Below are 14,222 nucleotides of genomic sequence, written 5' to 3'. Positions count from 1 at the left end.
GGTCATCTACTCTCTGCATTGTGGCTGCAGCGTACTTCCCCGAGAGCCCATTCAATATACAGATCGAGATGTTTATCTAACCAAGAGTATATTAGAGTACGAAAATAGATTTTGCTGTGCTGATGAGTTGAGATGATATAGGTGCTGGCCGTTCTGAATCTCTCTTCACTGCAGACTGGTTGGCACAGGGAGAGTCCACTGCAAAATGCTTGCCGTTTTTTCTTATTCTTTCTTTGCCTGTGTGGTGTTGGAGTAAGTGATCAATTTATTTTTAAAGTTTTTTGTTGATATTTAGAGTAAGTTGAATGTTCAGATAATTAGATTATTTTAGAAACAAAATAATCAATAACAGAAATACACCTTAGGCCAGTGGTTCTCAAACTTTTATACTGGTGACCCTTCACATAGCAAGCCTCTGAGTGCGACCCCCCGCTTATAAATTAAAAATACTTTTTTATATATTTAACAAACACCATTATAAATGCTGGATGCAAAGTGGGGTTTGGGGTGGAGGCAGACAGCTCGTGACACCCCATATAATAACCTTGTGACCCCCTGAGGGGTCCTGACCCCCAGTTTGAGAACCCCTGCCTTAGGCATGTTGATAAAATAGCTTACTCTTTCCAGTCCTGACTGGTACTCTCATCAAACAAGCCTGGATTATATAAGTTCAAACTTTATATAAATTTGTTTGCAAAATTGGAGAGAAAACCCATCTAATAGTAACTAAACAAAACAAGATTTATTTTTCATGCTGGGCTTTAGCATATCCAGGGTCTGAATATCCAGGTTATTTGCAGATAAATCATCGCTTTCATACACAACTGGAAATCATATTAAATGGCCTATTTTTGGTAAGGTGTAGATATGTTGGCCATACAAACATTCTTACTTTATTGCAATGATTTATTTGTGTTTCAGAGCTTATTGAAGAAAGGTGGCCACACTGAAATTGAACCTCTGAATTTCTGTAAAACACAACACCTGGAGACAAACAGACTGATTGTCATTATTAGAAATGAGGACATATCTTTGCATATTCATAAAGTAGGTTCAGAAATATCTTTCTTGTGCCAAAACTGGAAACGCCATTTCTAAATACGACAGTCCATTTTTAAACAGGTTTCTAATTGTGCACCTATCCAGAGTTTTATTTTTAATTGTTCATGTCTGCATACCTATTGGTGATGTCCTAAAGATGTCGCAGTTTAAAGCTAACCTAATACTTATGCAAGGTACATGGCTAAGGAGTTGTAAAAAAACCAAGAACAGAGGGCCCATTTCTTTCACTGCCATTGCTCCACTTTAGATCACAAAATAGCTAGCGACCTCAGAAGTCAGTACAAACCAGGCAAGGCACCAGTCTGGGTTGTCTGGTTTAACCAAGTTTAGCTTTTCCAAGTCTGCACAGTAAACTAGTTTGAGCCAGGGTTAGAATGCAGGAATTCCTGGCTCGTAGGCCCCGATTAAGATCCCATCAGCATTCCAGGAGCACCAATCACTGCAGAGTCTAAGTACAGTAACTCCTCACTTAAAGTCGTCCCGGTTAACGTTGTTTCGTGGTTATGTTGCTGATCAATTAGGGAACATGCTTGTTCAAAGTTGTGCAATGCTCCCTTCTAACGTCGTTTGGCAGCCTCCTGCTTTGTCCACTGCTTGCAGGAAGAGCAGCCCGGTGGAGCTAGCTGGTGGGTGGGTGGAACCAGGGTGGACCGACAGCCCCCCTATCAATCAGCTCCCCCCTCCCCTAAGTTACCTGTGCAGCAGCTGCCCAGCAGGCTAGCAATTGCAGCTGTCCCTCCCCCCACTGCCATGTGCTGCTCCTGCCATCTGCCTTGGAGCTGCTCCCCGAGACTCCTGCTTGCTATGTTGGGGGGAGGAAGAGGGGGTCTAATGTCAGGGTGTCCCCCTCCCCCCTGCTCCTGAACCCCGCTTACCCCATCTTCCATAGAGCGGGGGGGGGGGACATGACAGAGGGAGCTTCCAGGCAGCAGCAGCTGCAGCTGCCCTCAGGTCTCAGCTTGCTGATCTAATTAACAAGGCAGTGTATTTCTGACCCCCCTCTTCATACTTAAAGGGGCAATGCACATCTCTCTCTCACACACACAGGGTGTGTGTCTCTGCCCTCCCTCCTTTCCTGCTGCCTTGTACAGTAGAGTGAGAGAGTTAACCCTTGAGGGCTCAGCCAATTGCTAGTTCATCATTTAGCAGTAAGGCATTCCCTGGAAATATCCCACCCTCTGACTCCTCCACCTCAGCCAAGCTTCACAACCATCTTCACTGTGTACCAGTATTAAATTGTTTGTTTAAAACTTATTTTTTGTGTGTGTGTGTGGAGATAGATAATATAGTCTTTTGTCTGGTAAAAAAATGTCCCTGGAACCTAACCCCCCCCCCCCCCCTTTACATTAATTCTTATGGGGAAATTGGATTCGCTTAACATCGTTTCGCTTAAAGTCGCATTTTTCAGGAACATAACTACAGCGTTAAGTGAGGAGTTACTGTTCTGTACACAAGGTATAAAACCTAGGTGAGGCTTTCATTGAAGTCACTTTGCACTGAATAGACACAGGAATTGCCACTTTCTGAAATTATGTGATCATTATACTAGGGCAGAGTGTCATTTAGAATACTTCTCTGGGGCCGGTGTGGTAATTGTAAACCCTGCATTTCCTCAGTGTTACCTGTTAGCCTATCCCAGTAGTTGCTAATTCTAAGATGTGACCAGAGACTATTTATCAAAGTACCCCCTTCCTGTCCACAGCTCCAGCTTTTCTCTGTCTTTTTTAACTTGCATATTTTAAGACGTACTAGAGTTCACTGTACCCTGTGACCCAGTTTTGATTACTCTACCTGGTCTCATGTCTATACTGCACACTAAGCCCAGGTCTGTGGACTCACTGTTCTCAAGCCCATACTTACGCCTCCACACTGCATTGAAAACCTGGGTTTCAAATTGCTGGACCCGGGTCTCATGGCCGCGCTAACGTTCATACTGCACTATGCAGACTTTGTGACTCAGATCTGCGGCTTGGGCTGCGTCCACTCTGCAAGACGATAGAACATGGACCTGAGTCATGGCGGGACTTGGGCTCTGACACACCCCCTTAGCAGGCTCTTTGGACCCGGGTTCTGAGTCAGGCTGCTTTGCGTCTTGTGTCTGTGGACAGGAGGAGGCAGAGCCTGGGCTTTGCATGCAGTGTAGACATACTCGTAGTTCTTGAATTGCTGCCAGTGCGCTGGAGCAGCGTGGTGGGTTCAGCCCTGTGGCTCGGAGTGAGAGAGAAGTACCTCATATCCTCACAGTGATCACCACTGGACTATTAAAGAGAGGTCTAAAAGGCTCCTACAGAGTCCCATTGAGTCATCCACAGCACGGAGGGGCTGTGCTGTGGAGACTTGAGGATGAAGTGCGTAAAACAGGAGGAAATGGGCAACATCCTCAAGAGTCCAGCAGGGGGACACCATCTCCTGGAAGAAGAAAGAATGAGAGAAGTTCCTGGTTACATGGTGTGAAGTCTCACCAGTTAAAAGGTACATATTGTACATGAAGAATGTTTTTGCCTTTAACAGATCCCATCCTTGCTGAGATTAAAGCACTGCCCAAACGTAACCTTTGCTGGAGTGGACAGCCCAGAGGACATAACTGATCACACTTATCAGGAGCTGTTTCACATGGGGGGGTTTGTGGTCTCTGATGATGAAGTGTTAGAAACTGTAACTTTAGGTGAGTCTTAATTACCCCCACCCCCTTTATACCCATGAAAATCGTTGGTATTTGTTGCAAGAGGATGATCATTACAGCACTGTAATAACTGTGACTTAAATAGAGCACAGGCTTACGATGGATATCTAGGGAAACGTGGCTCTAGAAGGCCTTGGCATTGTCAGGAGCCTGTCGAGAGATGTTGGTCGGTAGCAGATGCCAATATTCCCAAAGCCAGTCAGGATGGAGCATTTTCGCCCAGAAGAGAACTTGCCAGAGGCTTTTTCTTTCTGTGTATTGAATTTAATGCTTGTGAAAGGCATCAGATTGGCTTCCCTCTGTCCACAAAATGGGCACCATCACCAGTTTTCCTTAACCATGACAATGCGAGATCATCTCTAGGGCTGAGAGGGTAGTTCAGTGTCCGTGGCCAGTCACGGGCATTAAGAAAGGGATAGACAATAAGACAGAAAATATCATATTGCCTCTATATAAATCCATGGTACGCCCACCTCTTGAATACTGCATACAGATGTGGTCGTCTCAAAAAAGATATATTGGAATTGGAAAAGGTTCAGAAAAGGGCAACAAAAATGATTAGGAGTATGGAACGGCTTCCATATGAGGAGAAATTAATAAGACTGGGACTTTTCAGCTTGGAAAAGAGACGATAAAGGGGAGATATGATAGAGGTCTATAAAATCACGACGGCTGTGGAGAAAGTAGATAAGAAAGTGTTATTTACTCCTTCTCATAACACAAGAACTAGGGGTCACCAAACGAAATTAATAGGCAGCAGGTTTAAAACAAACAAAAGGAAGTATTTCTTCACACAATGCACAGTCAACCAGTGGAACTCTTTGCCAGAGGCTGTTGTGAAGGCCAAGATTATAACAGGGTTCAAAAAGAACTAGATAAGTTCAGGGAGGATAAGTCCATCAATGGCTATTTGCCAGGATGGATAGGGATGATGTCCCTAGCTTCTGTTTGCCAGAAGCTGGGAATGCGTGTCAGGGGATGGATCACTTGATGATTACCTGTTCTGTTCATTCCCTCTGGGGCACCTGGCATTGGCCACTGTTGGAAGACAGGATACTGGACTAGATGGACCTTTGGTCTTACCCAGTATGGCCGTTCTTATGACAGCTGTGATGTCAGTTCATTCCAATGAGAATGGGAGTGTTTTGTGCTGTGAACATCTGTACACTAGAAACTAGGCAGAGATTCCCACTAATTGATTTTACATAGGCCAAAGGACAGTGTTTAGTTGGTAATGTCTTTTGGCTGATACCAACCTTCTCTGGATCCACTGGCGAGTTGGAGATGAAAGATGCCTCTGTTCTAATAACCCCTTGAACTCTCACTGAAAATAATACAAAACTGACTTTTTGCGCTTTAAGAACACGATAATGTTCCTTCTATATGTAGTAATACTTGGACATCTGGTTTGCCGACACCACCTGATTCTCAGACTCCATACTGAAATATTTTATTCCCACAGGTCAGCTGAAGGAAATAGTTAAAACACTGGAAAAGCTGAACAGTCATGGAAAGTGGAAGTGGCTGCTTCACTACAAAGAAAGTAAAAAACTAAAAGAAGACATAAGGTAACAGTCAGCACGGATCTGTCAAGAACAAATTGTGCCAAACCACCTTATAGCTTTCTTTCACAGGGTAACAAACCTTGTGGATGGGGTGGGGGGACTGGGGAGCGGTAGATGTGGTATATCTTGACTTTAGTAAGGGTTTTGATACGGTCTTGCATGACCTTCTCATAAACAAACTAGGGAAATACAGCCTAGATTTAGCTACTATAAGATGGGTGCGGAACTGGTTGGAAAACCGTTCCCAGAGAGTGGTTCACAGTCAAGCTGGAAGAGCATAACAAGTGGGGTCCCGCAGGGAGAGATCAGTTCTGGGTCCAATTCTGTTCAGTATTTTCATCAATGATTTAAATAATGGCACAGAGAGTACACTTATAAAGTTGGCAGATGATACCAAGCTGGGAGGGGTTGCAAGTGTTTTGGAGGATAGGATTAAAATTCAGAATGATCTGGACAAACTGGAGAAATGGTCTGAAGTAAATAGGATGAAATTCAATAAGGACAAATGCAAAGTCTTCCACTTAGGAAGGAACAATCAGTTGCCCACATACAAAATGGGGAATGACTGCCTAGGAAGGAGTACTGCGGAAAGGGATCTGGGGGACATAGTGGCCCACAAGCTAAATATGAGTCAACAGTGTAACACTGTTGCAAAAAAAGCAAACATCATTCTGGGATGTATTAGCAGGAGTGTTGTAAGCAAGACACGAGAAGTAATTCTTCTACTCTACACTGCGCTGATTAGGCCTCAACTGGAGTACTGTGTCCAGTTCTGGGTGCTACATTTCAGGAAAGATGTGGACAAATTGGAGAAAGTCCAGAGAAGAGCGACAAAAATGATTAAAGGTCTAGAAAACATGACCTATGAGGGAAGATTGAAAAAATTGGGTTTGTTTAGTCTGGAGAAGAGAAGACTGTTACAAGAAGGAGGGAGGTAAATTGTTCTTGTTAACCTCTGCGGATAGATCAAGAAGCAATGGGATTAAATTGCAGCAAGGGAGGTTTAGGTTGGACATTAGGAAAAACTTCCTAACCGTCAGAGTGGTTAAGCACTGGGATAAATTGACTAGGGAGATAGTGGAATCTCCATCATTGGAGATTTTTAAGAGCCGGTTAGACAAACCTGTCAGGGATGGTCTAGATAATACTTAGTCCTGCCTTGAGTGCAGGGGACTGGACTAAATGGCCTCTCGAGGTCCCTTCCAGTCCTACGAGTCCTTGACTCTAAAGTAATGACAGCACTGGCTGGCTGGTTTCCCAAGGCTCGTCTACACGGTGCTGCAGTGTGGACTACAGGGGTGTGGTTTCTAGAGCACTCTGCCCTATGTAGCCTCTGCTGGCACGAACTACAAGATCTCTCGTTTGTGGGGATGTAGTCCTATTTCAAACAGGACTACATTCATGCACATTAGGTACCTTTAAGACCATGCCAGCAAGGTCTATGGAGAAGTCTGAGCACAACATGTTAGAGTGCTCTAGAAATCACACCTCCGGAGTCCGCACTGTGGCACCTTGTAGACCAGGCCCCATCAGATTCATTTAGCTTCCAGACCCTCTGCATGGCCTTTTATCAGTTGTATGAGTGATACAGCCTGACATCACAGTCTTCAGAAAGTCCAGTACGGACTGACAGGGCTAGTTAAGCATCTAAAACTTTGTCTTGGTCCCTTATTGGACTGATTAGAGGGTTTTAAGTTCTGCTCATGTTCCTTTATGTTTATGTGAGCAATTTTTTGTTAGACAAGGACCAGTTCCAGCAAGTTTATAATTAAAATCTTAAATCCAGACCATCTATAAATCAAGTAAAGGTTATAAAAAATCATCTATCAGAGGGTAGCCGTGTTAGTCTGTATCCACAAAAACAACAAGGAGTTCGGTGGCACCTTAAAGACTAAGATTTATTTGGGCATAAGCTTTTGTGGGTAAAAAACCCACTTCTTCAGATGCATGCTGAAGAAGTGGGTTTTTTACCCACAAAAGCTTATGTCCAAAATCTGTTAAAAAATCATCTGATACAGATTAGCAAAAACGCTTCTTTAATCTGTTAAACCTGGGGAGTGTGAAAAAAGACCTCATTCAGTGAAAGCATACACACAACGGTGGTAAAGGAGATTATGCTTCCAAAGTCAAGCACTCTCGAGTTAGAAAATGCCAGAATTAAGGTTGCTTGTGCATATGGTGATAGTCTTTAATTAAATGCTCACATACTATCTTTCCACCAGACCTGCCTCATCCAGTGCACATACAAACTGTGTAGCTACACTGAAAATAAAGTTATATTGTGTAGGTAATTATAAAGCTACAGTAACTGGAGTTACTGGCATTGGGCCAGATCCTGAAGTCCTTATTGAGCAAAGCTCCCATTGAAATCTTTGGGAGTGTTACCTGTGGAAGGACTTCAACGTTTGGTTTATTGAGGGCTGTTTGGAGTGGGTTGTGGTTTTTTCAATTGATATTCAAAAGGAAATTTATTAATTTTACAAATTTCCCTTAAGCGGTTTCAGATAAAGTGGATTGGACTGTATTATTATTAAACTGTCAGATCAAATTAGGCTCAACGTAAGTTTTGTAAAGGCAGAGTTTTACAAAAGCTAAAGTTAAAGGGACATTGTCAACCTGAAATCTAGTCAGTTTTCAAAAAAAGAGTTCCAAGTATTTTGTGGTCCTAGGTCAGCTACTAAGTTTCCGGAATAATGTTTGTGGTTTTTTTTTTTTTTTCTTAAAACATTTCCCCCCGTTGCTGTGTGAAAGACTCACACAAACAATGAGGGGACTTGACTGTGCCAGGAAAACAGTGAAACCAACCATTCAGGGAGTACTGTCAAATGGACAAAGTTATGCATGCTGGAAAAAACATCTTGATCAGTCAGTCATTTTAGGTGCTACTTGTAAGTAGGGTGACCAGACAGCAAGTGTGAAAAATCAGGACGGGAGTGGGGAGTAATAGGAGCCTATATAAGAAAGAGACCCAAAAATCGGGACTGTCCCTATAAAATCGGGACATCTGGTCACCCTACTTGTAAGACCCATAAGTTTTTTAAAAAGTGATTTGTTTTAAAGTTTACAATGTCCATTTAATAGTATTGCTTCCATGTTTTTTTAAAATGAAAACAGTTTGTTTGGATTTGAACATTCCCCTGCTGTGTTTTTTCCTGCTAGTGAGTGAGACAGAAAGTGAAACTTCCTAGACTCAAAGGTGAAAACTGAGCAGTCAGTTTTCACTGCCCGAGCAGAGAGAAGTACAGAAAGGAAAATTGGTGAAAAGTAAATATATTTTTAAAATTCTTTCACCTTCAGCGACCCAACGCGTGAACACAGGGCAGGAAATGTGATTGCTCATTGGACAGTGCGTCCCTTTGAATCAGAAACTTTGGGTCTCTGACGTCTGCACCGCAAAAAGAACAAAACAAAGGCCACGGCCACAAGTCTGAGAACCTGGGTTTACAGACTCGAGCTCGCACTCCAGTGATAAACATAGCCATGTAGACGTTCCTGCTCGGGCCCAGGTGGCTTTCAGAGCCCGGGCTTTTGCCCTAGTGGGAGCATCTAGGCTGCTATTTTTAGTGCCGTAGCAGGACGCTCATTGCTGCAGCGTTTTATTTGCAGCATGGACGTACCCTCAATGGGCTCTCTCTTCAGAATCTACCAGACCAGGATCCTGCAGTGCGTAACATCTGTAGGTGTTAGCTACATCGATGGAACCATTACTCCAATTAGACTCAAGCAGCCCTTCTCAAGTCCTGTTTCGGTGCTGGTAACAAGACACCTGAGCTGACAATAACAAGCCACCCTAAGACCAGCTAAGCGGTGGTCAGCTTTGGGAGCTCCCTTGGCAAACTTTCTTGCAAGGTGGCGGGGTGGGGGTGAGCTGGAGTGACAATTACTAACGTAATTGCATTGGCACAGGTTAAAAAGCAGGAAAGTCAAGGGGAAAGGAACAGGTGTGTTGAACGAAGGCTGTAAATATTATCCAGGATTATTCTGTCTGACCGTAAACTGACGCCATGATTCACGGGGTAAAACTTGTTTCTGTTCCAACAGGGTGGATTCTACTACGCACAAAAAGAACTGGCTACTGAAATCGTGCCAGGAAGCTAATACCATTGAAGTTCTTCACTACCATCAGTGTGACTCCAAATCGTGCACAAAATCAGAGCATCTGAAGTGCTTGTTGAACCTGCAGGTTCAGCAGATCAGTGCTAGGTTTGCTGTGTATCTCACAGGTAAGAGCTGAGCTCAGGACACCACTAATGATTTGTTTTACAGTAGCACCCCTTAGCCCCAGTCGGAATTGCGGCTTCATTGTGGCTGGCTGCTTTACAATCGTCAAATAGACAGTGTCTGCCCTCAGATTGTTTATGTGCTAACGAAGGACAGGCACGGTAGGTGGGTGTGAAACACAGCACTAGGTCAGGGTAACAAAACAGGGACGTCCGGTTGCACATAGTTCTGGTGTCCCTGGCCTTTGTTTGCCAGAAGCTGGGAATGAGGGACAGGAGATGGATCACTTGATGATTACCTGTTCTGTTCATTCCCTCTGGGGCACCTGGCATTGGCCACTGTCGGAAGACAGGATACTGGACTAGATGGACCTTTGGTCTTACCCAGTAGGGCCATTCTTATGTTCTTATGGATTCTATTAAACATTCCCTTTTGATGACAAACAGATTTTGACATGAATTATAATTGGTGAAAATAAAGAAAAGATTCCTTTGGGAGCTCAACTTCAATGTATACCCCAAATTAAGAAAAACAGTAAAAGAACTAAAAAAGAGCCACCGTGGCTTAACAACCATGTAAAAGAAGCAGTGAGAGATAAAAAGACTTCCTTTAAAAAGTGGAAGTCAAATCCTAGTGAGGCAAATAGAAAGGAGCACAAACACTGCCAACTTAAGTGCAAGAGTGTAATAAGAAAAGCCAAAGAGGAGTTTGAAGAACGGCTAGCCAAAAACTCCAAAGGTAATAACAAAATGTTTTTTAAGTACATCAGAAGCAGGAAGCCTGCTAAACAACCAGTGGGGCCCCTTGACGATGAAAATACAAAAGGAGCGCTTAAAGATGATAAAGTCATTGCGGAGAAACTAAATGGATTCTTTGCTTCAGTCTTCACGGCTGAGGATGTTAGGGAAATTCCCAAACCTGAGCTGGCTTTTGTAGGTGACAAATCTGAGGAACTATCACAGATTGAAGTATCACTAGAGGAGGTTTTGGAATTAATTGATAAACTCAACATTAACAAGTCACCGGGACCAGATGGCATTCACCCAAGAGTTCTGAAAGAACTCAAATGTGAAGTTGCAGAACTATTAACTAAGGTTTGTAACCTGTCCTTTAAATCGGCTTCGGTACCCAATGACTGGAAGTTAGCTAATGTAACGCCAATATTTAAAAAGGGCTCTAGGGGTGATCCCGGCAATTACAGACCGGTAAGTCTAACGTCGGTACCGGGCAAATTAGTTGAAACAATAGTAAAGAACAAAATTGTCAGACACATAGAAAAACATAAACTCTTGAGCAATAGTCAACATGGTTTCTGTAAAGGGAAATCGTGTCTTACTAATCTATTAGAGTTCTTTGAAGGGGTCAACAAACATGTGGACAAGGGGGATCCGGTGGACATAGTGTACTTAGATTTCCAGAAAGCCTTTGACAAGGTCCCTCACCAAAGGCTCTTACGTAAATTAAGCTGTCATGGGATAAAAGGGAAGGTCCTTTCATGGATTGAGAACTGGTTAAAGGACAGGGAACAAAGGGTAGGAATTAATGGTAAATTCTCAGAATGGAGAGGGGTAACTAGTGGTGTTCCCCAAGGGTCAGTCCTAGGACCTATCCTATTCAATTTATTCATAAATGATCTGGAGAAAGGGGTAAACAGTGAGGTGGCAAAGTTTGCAGATGATACCAAACTACTCAAGATAGTTAAGACCAAAGCAGATTGTGAAGAACTTCAAAAAGATCTCACAAAACTAAGTGATTGGGCAACAAAATGGCAAATGAAATTTAATGTGGATAAATGTAAAGTAATGCACATTGGAAAAAATAACCCCAACTATACATACAACATGATGGGGGCTAATTTAGCTACAACGAGTCAGGAAAAAGATCTTGGCGTCATCGTGGATAGTTCTCTAAAGATGTCCACGCAGTGTGCAGAGGCGGTCAAAAAAGCAAACAGGATGTTAGGAATCATTAAAAAGGGGATAGAGAATAAGACTGAGAATATATTATTGCCCTTATATAAATCCATGGTTCGCCCACATCTCGAATACTGTGTACAGATGTGGTCTCCTCACCTCAAAAAAGATATTCTAGCACTAGAAAAGGTTCAGAAAAGAGCAACTAAAATGATTAAGGGTTTAGAGAGGGTCCCATATGAGGAAAGATTAAAGAGGCTAGGACTCTTCAGTTTGGAAAAGAGAAGACTAAGGGGGGACATGATAGAGGTATATAAAATCATGAGTGATGTGGAGAAAGTGGATAAGGAAAAGTTATTTACTTATTCCCATAATACAAGAACTAGGGGTCACCAAAAGAAATTAATAGGCAGCAGGTTTAAAACAAATAAAAGGAAGTTCTTCTTCACGCAGCGCACAGTCAACTTGTGGAACTCCTTACCTGAGGAGGTTGTGAAGGCTAGGACTATAACAGTGTTTAAAAGGGGACTGGATAAATTCATGGTGGCTAAGTCCATAAATGGCTATTAGCCAGGATGGGTAAGAATGGTGTCCCTAGCCTCTGTTCGTCAGAGGATGGAGATGGATGGCAGGAGAGAGATCACTTGATCATTGCCTGTTAGGTTCACTCCCTCTGGGGCACCTGGCATTGGCCACTGTCGGTAGACAGATACTGGGCTAGATGGACCTTTGGTCTGACCCAGTACGGCCTTTCTTATGTTCTTATGAGTTGAACCGTAATTAACTCAAAGCTTGCGAGGCAAGCACCTGTAGCGTCCTCTTATCCGGATAAGGGGGATGCGTAGGGTGACCAGATAGCAACCGTGAAAAATCAGGACGGGGGTAGGGGGTAATAGGCGCCTATATAAGAGAAAGTCCCAAAAAACGGGACTGTCCCTATAAAAATGGGACATCTGGTCACCCTAGGGATGCATCTATAGCGTAGGGGACCAGAAGCACAGACATCTTGTTATCTTCCCAGCTTTGTTACTGTCTGGCTTTTTTACTGGAAGGATGCATCTGACCTCCGGGCTTCCATTCACCCTTCTTCCAAAGGAGCGTGATGATGTGATAATGCTAATACTTATCTGCCTTGCCTACATGCTCTGTGAGCTTTACATAGCCGAGTGTTTGCTTGTAAGCACAAAGCGTTGTGCCGTCTTTCAGTCGAGGAGGGTAGCAAATAGATGGGTCCATGGAACAGGCAGAGCTAATAACTATACTTGGTGTAGCATACGCTAGAGTCCCCTCGCTCGGATAATCTCACAGTGTTTTACAAGCATTTAAGGAATTAAAGCGTAGAATAGCCTTGTGAAGTGATAGTGTTAACTGCTCTTTAGCGCTGGGGAAGCTGATGCATAGACCAGGGTCACACAAGGAGAGCGGGAATCTGATCCAGGTCTCCCATTCCAGCGCCACTCTCCGTACTGTTGTACTGTATTGCAAAATTTCACTTGCTCAGTGCAAGTATTTTTTTTTTTTTTGGTCAGGCAGATAAAATGTTGTTTCATTATCATTCGTCACAGTAAAGGGCAAGAGAATTTTCTGCCTGCTTTGGTAAATTTTTGGTGCCAATTTTTCAAGGCTATTTAATGCACTAATGTGTTTCCTTATAATGGATCATTTTATTATTGGCTGCTCGGCAGCTATTTACAAAGCACTTTCATTAATCTGCTGAAATTTGCAAAACAGCAAATAATAATTGGAATCAGTCACTTCACCCAGGGAGATGAACATGAGGAAGAGAATACCTGCTGGTTAGATATGCCAGTTTGACCTTGCTGAGTTACTTTAGGTTTTCCATGAGCAAAGGGAATGGTTTCATCTCATCAAGGGAATTCTTCTTACTGCTGCTTTTCCATTTGCAGATAAGCCCAGTGTCAGCAGAGAGGTCTTTGAAAGCAAAGGGATCCTAGTCACTGATGTAAATAACTTCACTGGAACGGTGCAGAACGTGGTTGCCCCATTTCAAAGCAGCTATTGGTAAGAGCAAATGAGTGCTTACAATGTGAATCCCTCTATCAGAAAGTGCGCTAATGCCCATGCTGGGAATTGCAGAAGCAGCAAATCTAGTAACAGACTTCTCAATAATAGAGGGAATTGATCAGTGCTCTGTGGGGAGAGAGTGGAGTCCTGGAGTTTAGAATTACTCAGATGAGGCAGATCTAGCCTGTTCCACAAGGGGGCGATATGGCATTATAGCTTGTCATTGTCTTGTTCTTTTCCTCCCAGTCACTGCAGGAGCTTGACTACTCAATGGCTCCATCTGGTGCTTTGGGAGAGGGAGAGGGAGTTACCTTTGTAGCTAAACCCTTTATGTGTTGTGTCCAAGACCCAGGAGCTGGGACTCCTGAGTGCTGCTGTCTTTTGCACTAGTGCTTTGCATCAAGGGCTAGGGAGCCACAGCCAAGCCAGGGATTGCTCCAGTGGTAGCTGCTTTCCAGCAGCTGAAAAAGGGAACAGCTGCAGGGTCCAGAACGCAAATAAAGGAATCCTAGGGCTCCGGAAGGGAACATGCTCGCTTACCTGCCTTGTCATGTGCTCACTGTTGACTCCAGTGCAGTTTTTTAAAGCTTTGAGGTCAAGGCAGCGCCCCTCATACCCAGCCTGCATGTTTCCAGTGGTCAGCGGAGTATCTGTGCTTCCCTCGGTCAGAGAGTTGAGCCTGTCGAAGGGCAGTGCTGACTCTTGGACTGCGCACAAATAAAACGGGTACAGCGGAGTTGTATCAGCAAACCC

At 43.6% G+C, this 14,222-nt stretch overlaps 1 protein-coding gene across 1 annotated transcript in view; it reads left to right on the top strand.

Annotated features, from left to right (window-relative positions):
* TASOR2 (transcription activation suppressor family member 2) overlaps positions 1 to 13,470 on the top strand; it is a 74,272-nt gene extending 60,802 nt beyond the window's left edge. Inside the window, 5 exon segments of the mRNA XM_065423312.1 lie at positions 922 to 1,047; positions 3,574 to 3,727; positions 5,208 to 5,313; positions 9,352 to 9,533; positions 13,352 to 13,470. Coding sequence (XP_065279384.1) covers positions 922 to 1,047; positions 3,574 to 3,727; positions 5,208 to 5,313; positions 9,352 to 9,533; positions 13,352 to 13,470 — 687 coding nt within the window.
* Positions 13,471 to 14,222: the final 752 nt, after the last annotated feature.

Source organism: Emys orbicularis, chromosome 1 (assembly GCF_028017835.1).
Source record: "Emys orbicularis isolate rEmyOrb1 chromosome 1, rEmyOrb1.hap1, whole genome shotgun sequence".
Lineage (NCBI taxonomy): Eukaryota > Metazoa > Chordata > Testudines > Emydidae > Emys > Emys orbicularis.
This window is presented reverse-complemented; position numbering and strand designations above follow the sequence as displayed.